This window comes from Syngnathus acus, chromosome 20 (assembly GCF_901709675.1).
Source record: "Syngnathus acus chromosome 20, fSynAcu1.2, whole genome shotgun sequence".
NCBI classification, from domain to species: domain Eukaryota; kingdom Metazoa; phylum Chordata; class Actinopteri; order Syngnathiformes; family Syngnathidae; genus Syngnathus; species Syngnathus acus.
The window spans coordinates 1,037,092-1,050,000 of record NC_051104.1 but is presented as its reverse complement, the minus strand read 5'-3'; the positions used below and the strand labels follow the sequence as shown (position 1 = coordinate 1,050,000).

At 46.9% G+C, this 12,909-nt stretch overlaps 1 protein-coding gene across 1 annotated transcript; it reads left to right on the top strand.

Moving 5' to 3' along the window:
• The first annotated feature begins 11,399 nt into the window (after window positions 1–11,399).
• Window positions 11,400–12,885, top strand: rrs1 (ribosome biogenesis regulator 1 homolog). The gene is made up of 3 exons (XM_037280324.1): window positions 11,400–11,793; window positions 11,980–12,382; window positions 12,466–12,885. The coding sequence occupies exons 1-3, from the start codon at window positions 11,449–11,451 to the stop codon at window positions 12,783–12,785; spliced, it is 1,068 nt and encodes a 355-aa protein (XP_037136219.1). The 5' UTR covers window positions 11,400–11,448; the 3' UTR covers window positions 12,786–12,885.
• Window positions 12,886–12,909: the final 24 nt, after the last annotated feature.

Genomic DNA, 12,909 nt, shown 5'->3' with positions numbered 1-12,909 from the left:
TAATTCCCCTGTAATTGGAACACACCCTCCGGTCCCCCTTCTTAAAGAGGGGAACCACCACCCCAGTCTGCCAATCCAGAGGCACTGTCCCCGATGTCCACGCGATGCTGTAGAGACGTGTCAGCCATGACAGCCCCACAACATCCAGAGCCCTTAAGAAATCCGGGCGGATCTCATCCACCCCCGGGGCCTTGCCACCGAGGAGTTTTTTAACTACCTCAGTGACTTCAACCCCAGAGATTGGAGAGTCCGCCTCAGAGTCCTCAGGCCCTGCTTCCACAATGGAAGGCGTGTCGGTGGAATTGAGGAGGTCTTCGAAGTATTCTCCCCACCGACACACGACGTCCCGAGTCGAGGTCAGCAGCACGCCATCTCCACTGTAAACAGTGTTGACGTTGCACTGCTTCCCCCTCCTGAGACGCCGGATGGTGGACCAGAATTTCCTCGAAGCCGTCCGGAAGTCATTCTCCATGGCCTCGCCGAACTCCTCCCACGCCCGGGTTTTTGCCTCAGCAACCGCCAAAGCCGCGTTCCGCTTGGCCATCCGGTACCTGTCAGCTGCCTCTGGAGTCCCGCAGGCCAAAACGGCCCGGTAGGACTCCTTCTTCAGCTTGACGGCATCCCTTACCGCCGGTGTCCACCAGCGGGTTCGGGGATTGCCGCCACGACAGGCACCAATGACCTTACGGCCACAGCTCCGGTCGGCCGCCTCAACAATGGAGGCGCGGAACAAGGTCCACTCGGACTCAATGTCCCCCGCCTCCCCCGGGACGTGGGAAAAGCTCTGCCGGAGGTGGGAGTTGAAGCTCTTCCTGACAGGGGATTCCGCCAGACGTTCCCAGCAGACCCTCACAGAACGTTTGGGTCTGCCAGGTCGGACCGGCATCTTCCCCCACCATCGGAGCCAACCCACCACCAGGTGGTGATCAGTTGACAGCTCCGCCCCTCTCTTCGCCCGAGTGTCCAAAACATGCGGCCGCAAATCCGATGACACGACTACAAATCAGCATCACGCTGAGCACAGGGGCCCCCCAAGGCTGCGTGCTCAGTCCGCTGCTCTTCACCCTCCTGACGCATGACTGCGCTGCCACCTGCAGCGGCAACCGCATAGTGAAGTTTGCTGACGACACGACTCTGGTGGGTCTCATCACCAAGGGAGACGAGACTCAATACAGGCTGGAGGTTGACCTTCTGACCGCGTGGTGCAGGGACAACAACCTCCTGCTGAACGTCGACAAGACCAAGGAGATTGTCGTTGACTTCCGGAAGGGTCACGCCCAACACCTGCCGCTGACCATCGACGGTGCTGTGGTGGAGAGAGTGAGCAGCGCCAGGTTCCTGGGGGTGCACATCAGTGAGGATCTCTCCTGGTCCACCAACACCGCGTCGCTGGCGAAGAAGGCCCGGCGCCGCCTGTACTTCCTTCGGAAACTCAGGCGAGCGGGGACTCCTCCGGCCGTCATGACTACGTTTTACCGCGGCACCATTGAGAGCGTCCTCTCCAGCTGTATTGCTGTCTGGGGTGGCAGCTGCACTGACCAAGACTTGAAGGCCCTGCAGCGCATTGTGAAAACGGCTAGTAAGACTATTGGTGCTTCTCTCCCCTCCTTGAAGGACATTTACACCTCCCATCTCACCCGCAAGGCGACCAAGATTGTGAGTGATGTGAGTCACCCCGCTCACCCTTTGTTTGAACTTCTGCCCTCTGGGAGGCGGTACAGGAGCCTGCGCTCCCGCACCACCAGACTTTCCAACAGCTTCGTACTCCAGGCTGTTAGGATCCTGAACTCGCTCCCCCTTTCAGCGTAGCGTCCTGTTCTTGCTGTATGCTCACTGGCTCGGTTTTGCCCCTCATATTCAATGGGTTATTGGTCTGTTTTTATTCATCGCTCATTTTATTTTATTTATTATTTATTATTTATGGTTTGTGCCTACTTGTTTTTGTTTTGTGTCGCCTACTTGTATGTCTCGTCACCGTGGGATGGAGGAAACGGAATTTCGGTTTCTTTGTGTGTCTTGACGTATGAAGGGATTGACAATAAAGCTGACTTTGACTTTGACTTTGACTTTGACAAAGTCGATCATCGAACTGCGGCCTAGGGTGTCCTGGTGCCAAGTGCACACATGGACACCCTTATGTTTGAACATGGTGTTCATTATTGAAAATCCGTGTCGAGCACAGAAGTCCAACAATAGAACACCGCTCGGGTTCAGATCGGGGGGGCCGTTCCTCCCAATCACGCCCTTCCAGGTCTCACTGTCATTGCCCACGTGAGCATTGAAGTCACCCAGTAGAACGACGGAGTCCCCAGAAGGAGCGCTCTCCAGCACTTCCTCCAGGGACTCCAAGAAGGGTGGGTACTCTGAGCTGCCGTTTGGTGCATAGACACAAACAACAGTCAGGACCCGTCCCCCCACCCGAAGGCGGAGGGAGGCTACCCTCTCGTTCACCGGGGTGAACCCCAATGTGCAGGCGCCCAGCCGGGGGGCAATAAGTATACCCACACCTGCCCGACGCCTCTCACCGTGGGCAACTCCAGAGTGGAAGAGAGTCCAGCCCCTCTCGAGAGGGCTTGTACCGGAACCCAAACTGTGCGTGGAGGCAAGTCCGACTATATCTAGTCGGAACTTTTCTGCCTCGCACACCAGCTCGGGCTCCTTTCCAGCCAGAGAGGTGACATTCCATGTCCCAAGAGCCAGCTTCTGCAGCCGGGGATCAGACCGCCAAGGTCCCTGCCTTTGGCCGCCGCCCAGCTTGCAATGCACCCGACCCCTTTGGCCCCTCCCACAGGTGGTGAGCCCATGGGAAGGGGGACCCACGTTTCCTTTTCGGGCTGAGCCCGGCCGGGCCCCATGGGCGAAGGCCCGGCCACCAGACGCTCGCCTTCGAGCCCCGCCTCCAGGCCTGGCTCCAGAGGGGGGCCCCGGTGACCCGCGTCCGGGCGAGGGAAAACGTGATCCATTAATTTTTATCATCATAAGGGGCTGATGAGCCGTGCTTTGTCTGGCCCCTCACCTAGGACCCGTTTGCCATGGGTGACCCTACCAGGGGCATGAAGCCCCAGACAACATGGCTCCTAGGATCATAGGGGCACGCAAACCCCTCCACCACGATAAGGTGACGACTCACGGAGGGGATAATCAGCAATATTAAAATAATAAAGGCTTGCAATATTTCAGTTGATTTGTAATGAATCCAGAATGTATGACTTTTTTTTTAAATTGCATTACAGAAAATAAAGAACTTTATCACAATATTCAAATCTGTCCTGTATGTGTGTATATATATATATATATATATATACCGTAATTGTCGGACTATAAGTCGCGGTTTTTTTCATAGTTTGGGTGGGGGGGCGACTTATACTGAGGAGCGACTTATATGTAAATTTTTTCAAAACTTTTCAGAAAAAATAAAATAAAAAGTGAAACCGCGATAAACGAACCGCGATGTAGCAAGGGATTACTGTAATTTGAATTTCAAGTAACGTCAGCAGCGCGGCGGTTGTTTACAAAAAGGACAAAGATTCGATCACGGGATGACGAAGATGACGAAGGGCCCCACGTACTACCGGCATTATTAGCGGCTTTGTTTGTAAGTGACACGGAGGACGAAGAGTTTGAAGGATTTAATGATTTGGAGTGACACAGAAGGTTTGAAAAACTATTATGGCTTTTACGCACGCCCGGTTCTATTCTACGGAGCTCTCTTTCACCTCCGTGGATGGAAGTCTGGGGTCGGCGCTCGGCCGGGTGGCTGTCCGGGGACGGTGGATGGGGCTCGGACATGGCTTTTACGCACGTCCGGTCCTACTCTACGGAGCTCTCTTTCACCTCCGTGGATGGAAGTCGGGGGCCGGTGCTCGGCTGGGTGGCTGTCCGGGGACGGTGGATGGGGCTCGGACATGGCTTTTACGCACGCCCAGTCCTATTCTATGGAGCTCTCTTCCACCTCCGTGGCTGGAAGTGCCACCTCCGGGGATGGAAGTCCACGCCGCCACACGTCTGGACGTCGACGCCGGTGCTTCGGGCTGTGTGGTGGTGAACTATTTATGTTATAGTTATTTGATATATTTTATTTCGTGGAGCAACTTGTATATGTTTTTATCGTTACAGTTCAGTAGTTGTTGGCTCGTTGACCTCTTGTTTTGTTAAATAAAGAGCCGTTTACCAAACCCATGTCTTTCCTTGTACTTTGTTAACGCTACAATGTAGTTATATACTAGATCTGTGGAATAACGACGAGGCTGACGTCAGGGCGCACGCGCGGCGTTGTTGACAAAGGACGAGGAATTTGATCGATGGATTTAATGATTTGGAGTGACACAGATGGTTTGATAATATTATTGCTTATATAATAGTTATTTGATATATAATTTATATATTGTTATATGGGCCTGTGGAATATTTTGAAGCGCAAGTGCCGTCAGCGGCGCGCACCCATTGTTGACATAAAGGACAATCGATGGATTTAATGAATTGGAGTGACACAGATGGTTTTATAAACGTGTTATTTATGTACCGTTTTTTTCCATGTATAATGCGCAAAATTTAACAAATTTATTGTCCTAAAATCTTGGTGCGTATTATACATGGGTACAACAATTTTTGAAGAAAATCTCCCTCGAAAATAAAACTTGAAATCACCTTTCTTCTTGTTCGTTGTCAATCGCGCATCACATTCAGCCATCCTGCCCAACACACTTAGTCAGTAAAATTCATAATTGACGACACATCGTTTGATGCGATGATGCAATCCTTGATGGTGTGTTATTGTCAAATATTGTTTGTTTTTTAATCTCCATCGCAGACCGGATATCATACGGAGGCCGCCATGACAGTATGCGCAGAACAGATGCGCAAGACACGTCAATCGCGCATCGCATTCAGCCATCCTGCCCAACACACTTAGTCAGTAAAATTCATAATTGACGACACATCGTTTGATGCGATGGTCCAATCCTTGATGGTGTGTTATTGTCAAATATTGTTTGTTTTTTAATCTCCATGGCAAATCGGATATCATACGGAGGCCGCCATTACAGATGCGCAGAACGGATGCGCAAGACACGTCAATCGCGCATCGCATTCAGCCATCCTGCCCAACACACTTAGTCAGTAAAATTCATAATTGACGACACATCGTTTGATGCGATGGTCCAATCCTTGATGGTGTGTTATTGTCAAATATTGTTTGTTTTTTAATCTCCATCGCAAACCGGATATCATACGGAGGCCGCCATGACAGATGCGCAGAACCGATGCGCATGACACGTCAATCGCGCATCGCATTCAGCCATCCTGCCCAACACACTTAGTCAGTAAAATTCATAATTGACGACACATCGTTTGATGCGATAGTCCAATCCTTAATGGTGTGTTATTGTCAAATATTGTTTGTTTTTTAATCTCCATCGCAAACCGGATATCATACGGAGGCCGCCATTACAGATGCGCAGAACGGATGCGCAAGACACGTCAATCGCGCATCGCATTCAGCCATCCTGCCCAACACACTTAGTCAGTAAAATTCATAATTGACGACACATCGTTTGATGCGATGGTCCAATCCTTGATGGTGTGTTATTGTCAAATATTGTTTGTTTTTTTAATCTCCATCGCAAACCGGATATCATACGGAGGCCGCCATGACAGATGCGCAGAACGGATGCGCAAGACACGTCAATCGCGCATCGCATTCAGCCATCCTGCCCAACACACTTAGTCAGTAAAATTCATAATTGACGACACATCGTTTGATGCGATGGTCCAATCCTTGATGGTGTGTTATTGTCAAATATTGTTTGTTTTTTAATCTCCATCGCAAACCGGATATCATACGGAGGCCGCCATGACAGATGCGCAGAACGGATGCGCAAGACACGTCAATCGCGCATCGCATTCAGCCATCCTGCCCAACACACTTAGTCAGTAAAATTCATAATTGACGACACATCGTTTGATGCGATGGTCCAATCCTTGATGGTGTGTTATTGTCAAATATTGTTTGTTTTTTAATCTCCATCGCAAACCGGATATCATACGGAGGCCGCCATTACAGATGCGCAGAACGGATGCGCAAGACACGTCAGCTATATAAAGAGCGAGACTTCAGTTCTCTACCTAAATGCGTATTACAGGTAATATTTTATTTCACAACACTTTGCCTTGTTCCTTTCCTCTCTGCTGTTCACTTCAAACACGCTCGATACGAACACAATGCTCTCGTATCAGACGCTTGCTCGATCACCTGCTCGTTTGCTGTCACAATGTACCCTACACAAATCCGAAACATTTCTCCGCTATCGAGTTTGCTAGCGCATGCGCAGTGATACTGACCGGCAGAATAACATCCGGTTGTTCCCAAAGATGATCTTTTTTCTGAAATAATTTCACGTTTACGGATTTAAGTAGGAGTCAAAATTTGGGTGCGTATTATACATGGAAAAAAACGGTAATAGTTATTTGAATAACTCTGAATGTTACGTCGGGCCCGTTCTCAGCTCTTCGTTTGTGTTTATGTCACGTTAGCATACCTATCGTTTAGCCTGTTGTTGCTCGTTCATGTCTGTTCTTGGTGTTGGATTTTGTCGAATAAATTTCCCCCAAAATGCGACTTATACTCCGGAGCAACTTACATATACCGTTTTTTTCCATGTATAATACGCAAAATTTAACTAATTTATTGTCCTAAAATCTGGGGTGCGCATTATACATGGGTACAATTTTTTTTAAATTTTTCTTTTTTTTAAATTTTTTTTTATTTTTTTTTAAGAAAATCATGGTACTGGTACGAGTATTGATTTATGTATTGTTCTCTTCTTGTCATGTTGTGAAAGAATGTGGGTTGAATAAATACCGAAAGAACAATAGTGTGTTTGTACTGTGCTCTGGTCATTTCGTCAAAGAAGGGATAATAGTCCTCTTCTCTTCTTGACTGACAATGAATGTGATAGTTTAATACAATCAGCAAATAACAAAATGCGTATTACAGGTAATATTTTATTTCACAACACTTTGCCTTGTTCCTTTCGTCTCTGCTGTTCACTTCAAACACGCTCCATACGAACGCAATGCTCTCGTATCAGACGCTTGCTCGATCACCTGCTCGTTTGCTGTCACAATGTACCCTACACAAATCCGAAACATTTGTTGCGGCTCCGAGGCACGACGAGGGGCAAGTTTTGGTTTCCAAGGGTGTTTTTATTCCTCTTCAACGTCTCTCCCATACAGAGACGCCTTTTTCACATGTCCGCACGTCACTTTCCTCTCTTTTCATCTGATCGCGGTGGTGCCTTTATGGGCAGTCGGAGAAATCAACGCCAACAAAAAAAAATACATCCAGCCTAGTTAAGACCATACCAAAGACTATAAAAATGGGACCCATTGCCTCCCTGCGTGTGTGACGATCATTGGGACTTAAAAAAAAAAAAAGACAAAAAAAAAAGAAATTGGGTGCGTATTATACATGGGTACAGGCTTTTTTCCAGCATCAACATGCCATTGTTAGGGTGCGTATTATACATGGGGGCGCATTATACACGGAAAAAAACGGTATATGTTTTTTTTTCACGTTATTGTGCATTTTATGGCTAATGCGACCTATATTCCGGAGCGACTTTTAGTCCGAAAAATACAGTATATATATACTATATATATACTATATATATATATATATATATATATATATATATATATATGTATATATGTATATATGTATGTATGCATGTATGTATGCATGTATGTATGCATGTATGTATGCGTGCATGTATGTATGTATGTATATACAGTGGAGCCTCAGTTTTCGAACACAATCCGTTCCAGAAGGCTGTTCGAGAAGTGAATCTTTCGAATTCCGAATCATATTTTCCCATTACAAATAATGGAACAAAAATTAATCCGTTCCAAGCCCAAAAAAAAACCCCGCCTTTTTTAAGCATTTTTTTCATTTGCGCATTTTTGTCCAATCGCGCAGCTGCAGCGCACCGTCGGTGACGCGCTACGGTTGCGTGTTCGGCGGTGGACAAAAATGCGCAAATGAAAAAATGCTTAAAAAAGGCGGGGTTTTTTTTTGGCTTGGAACGGATGAATTTTTGTTCCATTATTTGTAATGGGAAAATATGATTCGGAATTCAAACGATTCACTTCTCGAACAGCCTTCTGGAACGGATTGTGTTCGAAAACCGAGGCTCCACTCATGTACACACACAAATATATTGGTAAATAACTGGTGGTGGTTCACAAATTTTGAAGTATTGCTGTCTGTCACTCTGCATCATTCTACACGTGTCAATGTGAGCTAAGGTGACAATGACTAAAAATAAAAAAATAAATAAAAAATTAAAGACTTAAGTAGAGTGTCGGACTTTACAAAACATATGTAATGGGTTTGAACTGAGCTCAGGGCTGATACAAGTTTTTCCCCCTCTTTTGTTGTCATCCACACGTTGGACTTTTACTGGGCATGCTGCCACGAGTTTGCTTTATTTTGACTTTCACAAGTTGAAGTGATGTTTTACAACCGAGGATTAATGGCTACTCTTTATGTAACACTTAATTTGCTTCATCACTGTTTACACCAAAAGTTTTTTTGTTTTGTTTTTTTCACCCAAAAGTCTCCAAAGTTCCATTTTGTGGATCGATTTCTCTGCCACATCGCCTACGGATTCCCTCGCTATCTGAAAAGCGCCCCATTGAACGGACGCAATTTTTGCTTTGAAGACTGGAAGGTGGCGGAAATGCGCTTTCCATGCTGAGGTCTCGAATTCCGCATGAAGGTGCGTTGATATGAGGCTCTTTTCATGTCTCAAGAAACACATCTGAGGAGTTGTTTCGCTCCAAGTCCAGGCATGAGGTGGTGAGCGGGGAGGCTTTTAATCTCCATATCAAAGCCATTATAGCGGCGCTGCAGGGCCTCGGCAGAGACGTATACAATCCATATTATTTATAGCTCGGGATCATCCCCCCGGCGCGGACGCTTAGGTGAAAGCGGGGTTCGTTTTGCTACGGTTGCATCACGCCGGGTAAAGACTATGTGAGCGCCATTTAATCGGCCCATTGATCAGGTGGACGAGGGAGGGGAAGGCAAAGAAAACTGGATGATAAAAGTCACTTTGGGCTGGATTTGGACTACAATGCACAATTTTGAAATAGTGGAAACTAATCAAACAATGGTAAATGTAGAATGCTGAGGATATACTAACTAAATTAATTGACCCAATTCTTCATTCTCAGGACAAGCTGTCTCCTGAGAGGAATTAGTGTCTGTCCACATTCATTGGACATAGAATCCGTCTAATTATGCGCTGATGTGCACTCGGAGGGCTAATTAAGGAGCGGGGATCAATAAGGACCTCGAATGCCCCTCACGTAGGGTGGCCCCCGCGTTCATTAAGGGGGGGTGGCGGCTTCAAAGGGGATTTCTCAGGCTCCACCTGAGGGACGGATGGGTATTTGCCGACGCGTGTGTACCTGGGTGCCAACAAAAACACAGACAGACCTGGTCAATATTTGCTCTTATTATCCGTCGCTAAATAGCCTCGCTCTGGCATCGCCCGCTGACGTCTTCTGTATCCGTGATGGGACTTAACATGGCCGTGTAGTGCCAAAATGGCATTTTTAGCAGATTGATTAAGGCTCCTCCGACCCGACATGCCAGACTCAAACCCACAGGAAGCGGCCAATGTAATCATGAAAAGTGCCTAAGCCCGAGCAGGTAGGTGAATATTATTTGTTGTGCATGAGCAGCTTAGAGGTGATTTCCTCACCGCCACAGGCGTCGTGCGAGCGGAAAGTGGGCTACGGAACATACTGATACAAATACGGTTCTGTTAAATTCAGTTGGACATTGCGCTGCTCCTTATTGCGGGTGCACCACGGCCACAAGGGGGCAGTATGATAAGGACATTTAGATGTAGTGACACATGTTACTCATTCTTCACTGAGGTTAAAGAATAAATGCCTGTGAGTATTGTTATCCTGTCTGTCTAAATGTGTTGTGCCTCCTTTTTTTGTTCAAATATGTTGTTTAAGGGTGCTATTCGTTAATCCATCCATGGTGTTTTGTAAACTACATTAGAATTTGGATGAAATAATAAATGAATTAAATTCAATTTCCAATCTAGCGCAACGATCCTTTTAGTTTTTATTCAATTTCTAAATTATAGATCAACAGAACAACAACACTGAGAGTTTTGGGGGTAGGTCTATTTTGGCCTGTTCATGGGGGAAACCATCACATTCTGACACATTTGGAACGCTACTGCAAGTTTAAAAAAAAAAGCCCTCAACTCTGTAAAAGGACGACTGAAGGTGTATCATTGCTGTCAAAAGGCTTTGATTCGTACTAATAGCTCACTGGAGACGATCAAAGCCACTTTGGGAAGAAAAACCTGTGTGAGGATGAAAAGCTTCAATACGTCATGGAGGAAAAAGTGCAAAAGTGACGTGTGCCCTGTGTTCTTCTATAGAAGAAATGGTGTGGAAAAGTAATCCTGTTTACTGCCTTCATCCCTCCATCCAAAAGTCAGCAAAAGGTGGGGGGGAAACTGAAATGCAGGAGGAAAAGGAATGGGGAAGGCAGCCATTTTGACTTTACATAAAGTCCTCAGGGGGGCATTTTAGAATAACCTGGCGGGATGCTCAACTCAGCGAGCGCCACAAAATTAAATGTAACAAATGAATTTTACATTTCCTTTAGAATATGTTTACCCTAATTCCAAATTTAAACAGGCTGGCCTAACAATCTTAATGTTATAATGCGACTTCATCTCTGTAACAAACGTATTTCCAAACTTTCTATTTCCTGCCTTGCGTCATATATCTCGTCTGGTGAAGACATGAGGGGTCTTTTTAAATCCCACAAGAGACTTTGGGCCACCAATTATCCACCATCCCCTTGCCTGTGACCTTATCTGCAAGCCTGTCAAGCGTCTTAACATTCAGGCGGAGCGCTATGGCCGACAATGTAAATACAGCCAACCCCCAATAATAACATCATCATGCTGTTATCAGACACCTTCATCCTTCTTCAAATTAGTGCAGAAAAGGACCGAAATAACGACCTACAACTATGGCTTGTATATTTCTATACACATTTCATCTCAGTGGAAACACTGACATTAATCTTTTGCAAAGTTAATCAAAGCTATTTTAAAAAAATAATGTGAATGTCCTTAAATAGAAATAGGAAATGTATACGCCAGCGGGTATAAAATATTTGACACAACGTACAACCTCTGAAAAATTATCAACATTAAAAATAAATTGCATATAAAATATTTAAGTACGTACAGTACTATGAACTGCAGTAAAACACACATTGGGGTAAAAGGGGGGGTCTCCCTCTTGTGGGCAAGTTGCACAATTACATTCTTCCAACCTTAACCCGGAAGTATTTGTGTTTTCATACAAGCACGTGTGAATACACCGTTTCAGTCCACGTCCAACATGGCCACGGCTTCTTGTAACTTCGACGAGCTCCTCGCCCAAGCGAAGCGCGACGAAGCGGAGAAGCTTCGCAGCATTACCGTGTACAAAGAGCTAGAGCTGGACTTCGACCTGGGCAACCTGCTGGCCTACGACAAGAACCCCGTGGAGCAGCGCGACTTAACCGGGAAGAAAGCGTCCGACTTTCTCCGCTCGCTGGCCCGCGACAACACGCAACTACTCGTCAACGAGCTGTGGAAGCTCCCCACGGAGAGGATCCAAGAGGTCGTGGTGGCCAAACTACCCGAACCGACGACCCCCTTGCCTCGGGAGAAGCCGCCGCCTAAGACCCGGCCTCCGACCAAGGTTAGAATTGTTTGTGGGTCTCCAGCACAGTCTTGTGGATTACGTTCACATTATTTCAACTTTCATTTTATGTGGCTAGAATTAAAGTAAGTAAGATAGCTGAAAAAATATATATATATTCTGTTGCAAAATAGTTTTCTGGTTTTGGTGTATTTTGTTTTAACTTTATAATTCTTCCATCTGAAGTGGGAGCAGTTTGCGAAGCTTAAGGGCATCCAGAAGAAGAAGAAGACCAACTTGGTGTGGGACGAGACAGCTAAAGAGTGGCAGAGGCGGTGGGGATACAAGCGAGCCAAGGATGACACCAAGGAATGGCTCATCGAGGTTCCGCAGACCGCCGACCCGAATGAAGACCAGTTTGCCAAGCGCGTCACCGCCAAGAAGGAGCGTGTGGCCAAGAATGAGCTGAACCGTCTGCGGAACATTGCCCGGGCGCAGAAGATCAAGGTCCCTGGCGCGGGTTTGACTCCCGTGGCCAAGCAGTCCAAAGAGGAGCTAGTCCGAGCGGCCATCGTGGCGCGGACATCCACAGCTTCCGTGGGGAAGTTCCAGGAGAAGCTTCCCAAGGAGAAACTGGCCAAGGGCGCCGGTTAGTATTTGCATGCTAGCTGTGTTAACCTCTCTGCTATACTAACTATCAATAAATTGTTAATCCTCTTTCAACCCTACCAGGCAAGAGGCGCAAGTTCCAGCCAGTCGTGGGTGACTTCTCAGTAGAGAAGGACAAGCAGCTGGAGCTCCTTAAGATGATGGACAGCAAGAGGCCTAAGCTGGATGTCACCAAGGCAGTCAACAAGCAGATGAGGGAGGAGGACCGAGAGGAGGCAGCGGCCAGGAACAGCAAGAGGGGCAAGCAGGCCGGGAGGAAGGGACGCAAGAATGTGGGGGGCGGCGGCAAGGGGAAAGGTAAGAAGGGCGGTCGCGGAAAACCGGCGGGGGGGCAACCTCAAGGAAGACCTTCAGGAGGAAAGAAGTCCAAACCTGGGAAATGATGAAAGAAAACCTACAAGGACTTGTCAATTATTACTACAAGCCTGGAATGTTTCAAGTGTTATGTTTATCAGAGTGAAAATAAATGTTTTCTACAAATCCTCAACTGGAATTTTTGACACCCTA

Excerpts from the sequence above, each read along its gene's own strand:
- rrs1 (XM_037280324.1), top strand. The coding sequence starts at position 11,449 with ATGGCCACGGCTTCTTGTAACTTCGACGAGCTCCTCGCCCAAGCGAAG. Across the intron at positions 11,794-11,979 it reads AGACCCGGCCTCCGACCAAG|TGGGAGCAGTTTGCGAAGCT; the intron begins GTTAGAATTGTT and ends TTCCATCTGAAG. Across the intron at positions 12,383-12,465 it reads GAAACTGGCCAAGGGCGCCG|GCAAGAGGCGCAAGTTCCAG; the intron begins GTTAGTATTTGC and ends CAACCCTACCAG.